This window comes from Macrobrachium nipponense, chromosome 28 (assembly GCF_015104395.2).
Source record: "Macrobrachium nipponense isolate FS-2020 chromosome 28, ASM1510439v2, whole genome shotgun sequence".
NCBI lineage: Eukaryota > Metazoa > Arthropoda > Malacostraca > Decapoda > Palaemonidae > Macrobrachium > Macrobrachium nipponense.
Genome location: NC_087217.1, coordinates 8,634,253 through 8,642,388, shown reverse-complemented (window position 1 = coordinate 8,642,388; position 8,136 = coordinate 8,634,253). Strand labels below are relative to the sequence as shown.

Here is an 8,136-nt window from a genome sequence, read left to right as displayed (position 1 = left end):
GTAGTCTGGTGAACGACAGAAACTAATTTGCCACATACTGAGCTACGAATATGTCTAATAACTTGCCAGTGAGTCAGAATTCCAATCTAATGAGCTATCTATCACGATTGCTCGCAATATGCATATTGTCACCATTCTCTGAATCGTTCCGTTCAGTGAACCTTTTTTTTCCTTTTTTGATATGCAGTCAAGCTTTCAAATCATCTCCCTGCCTAAGTATACCATATCGCATATAATTTTCCCACTTTCAAGCGGCGGACAACTGATTTCTTCTATGTAAAGACCTTTTTTTCTTCTTCTTCTTCCTTCTATGTGTGGTTATGTTGTGGCTAAGTTGAAAAAAATATTAAAACATTAAGGTGTCCGTTATATCATTATTAATAGAGAAAATTCCTGCTCTTGTTTTCAGGTATAAATTACAATAAGGTACAGTTTAATATAAATACCACCATCTTTTATTTAATACGTTTTGTAAGAAAGAGAGGACACAAACACGGAGTTCTTTCAATTACTTCGAAATTTCTTGTAATACCTTTCCATTTCATCCATTCAAGCGAAAATGCAATGCAATGCATTACTATCCTAATACTATTCATCTTGCATTTTAATACTTTTATCAATTTACATGTTCATTAACTTATTTTTCGTTTCTTTTTTTTTTGATAAGTGGGATCTCTTCTTAGAGTATTTCACTTTACCTCTTTTTATTTCTTCCTGATGAACACCATGTTCTCTAGAAGCTTGAATTTCAAGTCAATGGCCCCTGCGGGATTGTTCTACATAATAATAATAATAATAATAATAATAATAATAATAATAATAATAATAATAATAATAATAATAATAAACAATTTCGTGATACAGCTTACTAAGTTTTTATCGACTTAAGAACTTAATGCACATAACTTACTGAGAGAGAGAGAGAGAGAGAGAGAGAGAGAGAGAGAGAGAGAGAGAGAGAGAGAGAGAGAGAGAGAGAGAATCATATCTAGTTTACGTGCTTATAAAAAAATTCATTCTTGCACATTTTCATCATTTCTTTGAATAACTAGCAGTACCTTTCTGCCGATCTTGGTAAACTCGTAATATTCAGGCGAAGCTCAATGTTTACCATTTTCAAGAACATTTTGAATACTAATTTTTAACATTGGGAAGACCAGGACACCAATTAACTCTCAGCCACAGCTCGGTGGTGGCCTGTGTTGTTGATACCTATAGTGGTGCAAGGCGCACGATCATGACTATCTTTAACTTTTAAAAAATCTATTGAGGCTAGAGGGCTGCTATAATTGGTACGTTTGATGATTGGAGGGAGGATGATTAACACACAAATTTGCAGCCCTCTAGCCTCAGTAGTTTTTAAGATCTGAGGCCGGATAGACAGACAAACCCATCTCAATGGTTTTCTTTTACAGAACACTAACAACTACAAAATACGAAAATGCAAAAAAAAAAAAAAAAAAAAAAAAAATGAAATAAATAAATAAAATAAAAATAAAATTCAAAGTAAAAAAATCAAATTCCTCTAACTCAATTTAATGATACACAAGGGATCACACAAAACAATGAAGCTCGTTCCCCGACGACGCAGGAATAATAGGAAATGGAAGACAAATAAGAAACCGGGAGACGTCCACGAAAATATCTTTTATGGTTCGAATTCGTCGTGTTCATTATCCTAATGAACTTAACACTTTAAGATAAGAGTAAATTACAATACAATTCTGCCTACCTTAATTAGCATATCATTAAAGACTAAGAAAATATTCCAATATCCATTAAGAGGACATTTCCGAAGCGTTAAGCGCATCACGACTATACTGCCTCTATCATTTCCTTTTGTTCAACAAATAATACGAAGTGTCACACGTCACCATCATATGTAGCATAAAATCACATAGTTGACATTAATATAAACTACAGAAGTCATGAAATAAAATAATGGCATTGATATCAAGGGCTCTGTCATGTAAAACCTTCCCAACAAATAATAAAAAAAATAAATAAATAAAACTAATACGGCATGATATATCTTTATAGAAAAGTTTTAATGGCACCGAAATTATCATGAGAATAAATTCATACCGGAAGATATTCAGGTCAACGGGTGCAAAAAAAAAAAAAAAAAAAAAAAAAGCCGTCGATAACTTTCATTGGCGTGTGGTAGGAGGAGTGAGGGAAAGGAATAAAGCTTTGGTGAGATCGGGATATTGAGGTCACGGTTTTTGGATAATATAAAATAGTCTCCGGGATGTTTGAGATAAGCAGTTCGCTTCTGATTCCTGCAACCGAAACGATCTCTGTCCAAAATGATTTTCTCTGTGGGTGAAATAAGACACCTTATGGGTTTACAGTTGTCATTCTCATAACAATAAATGTAGATCTTTATTTTTTATGCAGGAGAATTTCTTTTTCTCTTACAAACATATATATTTATGTAATCGCATATACACAACATACATGTTACATACACTTAGGGACCCCATCATCGTCTGGCCGTTCATATGTGTCTGTCACTGACGGTAACACGAACATTAATTAAACAAATACAGAAACTGCATAATTTAAGTGCAGGTGCAAATACACTTAAAGCCTAAACTTAATGCCACAGAAACAAAGACATCGCAAGTTTTTTGGTTAAGTCGCAAACATTTTGAAGAACTTTTGTATTACGATCCTTTCGGTTATCATCAAGCTTGCATATGTTTAAGGGGTTTCATTACTTCAACGTAAACGGGTCGCCTAACAAAGACTTATCTATATATAAAGATATTATCTATAATATATATATATATATATATATATACATATATATATAACACTATATATATATATATATATATATATATATATATATATATATATATATTATATGTACATAAATATATTATCTATACACACACACACACACAAAACAATGTATATATATATATATATATATATATTATATATATACTATATATACATATATATATATATATATTTTATATATATCTATATATATATATATCTATATATATATATGTACATAAATATATTATCTATACACACACACACAAACATATGTATATATATATATATATATATATATATATATATATATATATATATATATGGGTGTGTGTTTGCGTACAATAATTAATTGGTACTTTTTCTTTAATTCCAGTTCGCAGTTATGCTAGTGATGGCAACCATCGTTTCTTCCCATGCTGGTGGCTATGGTCAAGGAGGGCACGGCGGAGGAAAGCATGGATACGGAGTGAGTATATACTTCAAAATAGCGCTCGCCAACGTTTATCAGCAGCATGAATAAATGTAAAAGTACGTCGAAACATGTATTCATACAGCAGTACAGCAGTCTGTTAAGTTACATTTGCCTTCAAGAAAACGAAATAAAATTACATTCCGCTTCAGGAACCTCTGCCATACTACTACGGGTACCATGTCAGCGGTGACTACAAGGGCCCCCACTTCCATCATGATGAGAAGTCTGACGGAAAGGCTGTTTACGGATCCTACACTGTCGCTCTCCCCGACGGACGAAAACAACACGTAAGTTGGAAAAAAATAAATGAAAAAATAAAACAATTTTTTTTATGACCATTTAATTTTGCATTGCAAATATCGAAATGCACTTCGCCAGTATTTTTGAGACAAAAGTTTCCTCCCACCAACAGGTGAAATATACAGCCGACCACTACAAAGGCTTCGTCGCCCACGTCAGCTACAAAGGGAAGGCTCAACACCCATCCTACTACGGACCTGCCGTCGTTTTCGACCACAAAGGACATGGATACCACTGAAAAATTTCAAATCACGAAGAAGCAAAAAACAAAGCGCTATATTAAGCGAATGGATGTTTCGAATAAAGTTAAGTAAAGAAATCTGCCCTTATTATGTACTCCTACCATTATGAAAACTAGATTAACCTCTTAAAGAAGCTCAACAAACGATCTGATAACTACAATTAAAGAAAAAACAACGGTGATTTGCGGCAGCTTCCACTTATTTCAAAAATTCCTCTGAAGATGATATATCATGTAAGGATTTAGGAAGATTCAACAAAATATCAAAATGTGTAAAAATAAACATGCCAGTCGTAGAGAGGAGCCTGCGTAAGCATTGGAAAAATAAAAAATCTAAAATACATTAATTTAATATATGAAAAATTCAAGCGATATTTCGGGTATGCATGAAAGGCACCTGACACCAAGAGGTAACCAAACCATCCCTGATTAGTTACACATAAAGAGAACTGTATAGTATGGTTTCCATTTGGTCATCCAGGCTATTAAACTGTTGGTATTTCTAAGGTGCGTCCACTCTAGAGGAAACACATGTCGACAATTTATCCCATACATGTCCCAAGCAGGTTGAAAACGAGTCAACGACCGTAAGTCAAGAACGAATCTTGGGCTCTATTGGATAATCGCATGAAGCAATGGTCAAAACTACATTCATATCGCTGATGTGTCTGAAACCTGTTAGTGATATATATGCGATAAGTTGCCAATGTATGTTTATGACATATTTTAATGCAGTGCGGACACCCAAACAAAACACTGTCCTAACAATTAAGACAGAATGGAAATCCAAAAATTGTTTTAAATACGGTGAAATGCATGTGACCTTAATAACGAAGTTCGTGTTCTGATTTTTCGTCTCTCGTTCTGAGTTTATCTCTACTTCTGTTCTACATATAGTTAGAAGTTCGCGTACTCTACTAGGACATATGATGTAACTAACGTTTCCCTTTCCGTGGTTTGCAAACAAACTAATACACTGAGTTTGCACTCAATCTTGAAATGTCCAGTATTTCATCTCAAGTCAGGAATCAGTCGAAAATCCTAAGAGGATGTGACAGTGGAATGGAATATAGCCTCAAGTTCTTGACGGGGAAAAACACACACACGCACAAACTTGCTTTTATGGTGCACTAATCCTGTCCTCAAAGGCAAGAGAGCAATACAGAAGAGTCATCAAAACAAAGGTTTTCATTTAGCGAAGGATGTCTTGATTGGACTTTTGATGTATCAGTTATATTTATTACAATTCTTCTTTACACACACACACACACACACACACACACACACATATATATATATATATATATATATATATATATATATATATATATATATATATATATATATATATGTATACACACCAGCATTGATATTAAGCAATAGTCTTAGATCTATGTATACAACTGAAAAAGAAACCCACAAAATCACTGTGTATAACGTGTTTACTTATAAAATCAAGAAAATTACTTGTAAGTAAACACGTTATACACTGATTTTGTGGGTTTCTTTTTCAAGCTTTCAGAGAAGAAAACTGAAAGAAGTTTTTGTTTGGTTCATTACGTATACAATCTTATTCACTGCAGGAATCACAGGAATGAACAATTTCCATAAACATAATATAACGTGATTCATAAAAAGGGTCCGTCAGTGACGGGTTTCCGGTCATGTGATCAACGGTCTTTTTAAACTCGGTTTAGCGCGCCGGCAATTCTGCTCCAATTAAAATGAAAATATTCCATGCTGGAATTATTTCCCTTTTGCCAAATAATTACCAATTTCATTTTTCTATGCTCTTTCAGTTTACATTTCCGTAAAACTGGGTGCATGCGCCGAACCACCACTTTAAAAAAATTTGCCTTTATATATATATATATATATATATATATATATATATATATATATATATATACATATATATATATATATATATATATATATATATATATATATATATATATATATATAATACATGCACACTATACACAGCGACATACACACACACACACGTAATATTCATCTCTTATTTCATTACAGATGGGAATATTACAAACTACATTTAATTCTTTCTTTTGTAACTGAAGGATATGCTCCTTTGAAAAATATAAGGTGGGTAAATCTAAAAAAATCGTATCATAAATGCATAAGTCACTTATGCTACATGTTGTGTGTGAAGGACGTTACAAAGTAAATCGCTTTGTTGAACCCAATGCATCTTGCTGGACTTGACAAAACTTCTGGGAATTACAAAGAGTAAACTAGCCTAATGGAAAAACAAAATCATTGAAGCACGATCTTCTTTTCAAGGTACGCCAATAATTGGCGAAAATTATTTATATATAAAAATATATATATATATATATATATATATATATATATATATATATATATATGTATATATATATATATATTATATATATAAAACTGTTATCTCGCAAGAAGTTAACAGACCTACAGAAGTGCATAGAATATATATATATATATATATATATATATATATATATATATATATATATATATATGATATATAGAACAAATTGATATAACATCAATGGCAATTGATATTTTCTCCGATAATCAGGTTGAAATGAAAACATGAGTCTGTGAGAAGACGATCTAAGTAGGATGATTAAGAAAAAAAAAAAAAAAAAAAAAAACATTTGTAACCAGGAGTTAAAAGCTGGAATTTCACTCAGTCATTAAAGGTGTATATCTTTATAAGCTGTTTCCCAAACTGCATGCGAGACTTATCAATCTCACGTTAACAGTAACTTTTGAGAAATGACCAACCTTCATCGCAATGTTCTTAAGGACGTGTTTAAATTTATCTGCACGAACTAGAACCAAATGAGAGAGAGAGAGAGAGAGAGAGAGAGAGAGAGAGAGAGAGAGAGAGAGAGAGAGAGAGAGAGCAAATCGATACGAACTGAGGAACTTTCACAATTGTGAATCTGCGGAGTGTTGGAAGGGATTCATTCTCGAAATAAGAAAATATTGAGGTCACGGTCTACGATATATAATGCCGTCCGGCTTGGGCAACATGCAGTTCAATTCCAGACCTTGCTTCCAAAAGGATCTTCACTGTGTGAACTAATAATGTTCTCTTCCGTTAGTATCTATTTCTTTTTCTCACACACACAAATCAAAAATTATTGCGATATATTCTGATTCCTATGAAATTTCATGATTATTTAAATAATATCTCATATGTAAGATCGGATTTGCGTTATGTATACAGAAAAAAATTATAGTAAAAACTAATTTCTAGGTGATAGTGGTTCTAACACTCGCAGGCATCGCTCTGTCCAACCCTGAACCTGAAGCAGGCGGAGGCTACGGCCATGGCGGAGGAAAACATGGCTACGGAGTAGGTCAAAGAGGGTTTATCTATTCCTAAAACCAGCGTTGAACATAACAAAGGGAATCCAAAAAATGTGTATATGTATATGCATATGTTTATATATATATATATATATATATATATATATATATATATATATATACATACATACATACATACATTATTTCCAGGAACCTCTGCCATACTACTACGGATACCACGTGAGCGGTGACTACAAGGGACCCCACTTCCACCACGACGAGAAGTCTGACGGAAAGGCTGTTTACGGATCCTACACCGTCGCTCTCCCCGACGGACGCAAACAACACGTAATTAGCTTTTCACCTCTGATAAGATAATACCCTCTGCGTTACTTGGTCTGACCTAAAATGACATAATGGCAAACCATTTAATAACCATTTCATTTTCACTTGATCCTCAGGTGCAGTACTCGGCCGACCACTACAAAGGCTTCGTCGCCCACGTCAGCTACAAAGGGAAGGCTCAACATCCATCCTATTACGGACCTGCCGTCGTTTTCGATCATAAAGGACATGGATACCATTGAAGTCTGGAATTGCTTTTTTCAGAATCGTATTTACCTCGACTCGAACATTTTCGATTATAATCTTATCGAATAAAACAGTTACGTCCAAATTTCCTCATTTCATTTCTCTATTTCTCTTATAACGCATAACCTTATTCCCTGTCATCCAAATCGGTAAGTCTCTACACAAACAAGTAAACATCTTTAAACATCCACGAACCCACGCAACCAAGTACAAACACACACACACATACATGCATACATACATACTTATATATATATATTATTATATATATATATATATATAATATATTATATATATGATATGTAATCTATATGTATATATATAAAACGTATACATGTATAATTTATACACGTGTATTAAATATATATATATATATATATATATTATATTATATTATAGTATACAACACACACACACACAC

The 8,136-nt window shown here is 33.0% G+C and overlaps 1 protein-coding gene and 1 long non-coding RNA gene across 2 annotated transcripts; both read left to right on the top strand.

Moving 5' to 3' along the window:
* The first annotated feature begins 3,170 nt into the window (after positions 1 to 3,170).
* LOC135201258 (pro-resilin-like) lies at positions 3,171 to 3,884 on the top strand. Its single transcript, XM_064230128.1, has 3 exons — positions 3,171 to 3,259; positions 3,415 to 3,552; positions 3,678 to 3,884. The coding sequence occupies exons 1-3, from the start codon at positions 3,176 to 3,178 to the stop codon at positions 3,801 to 3,803; spliced, it is 348 nt and encodes a 115-aa protein (XP_064086198.1). The 5' UTR covers positions 3,171 to 3,175; the 3' UTR covers positions 3,804 to 3,884.
* Positions 3,885 to 7,060: 3,176 nt separating this feature from the next.
* Positions 7,061 to 7,858, top strand: LOC135201256 (uncharacterized). Its single transcript, XR_010311470.1, has 3 exons — positions 7,061 to 7,170; positions 7,335 to 7,472; positions 7,586 to 7,858. It is a non-coding gene; the product is annotated as an uncharacterized LOC135201256 (long non-coding RNA).
* The last annotated feature ends 278 nt before the right edge of the window (positions 7,859 to 8,136 follow it).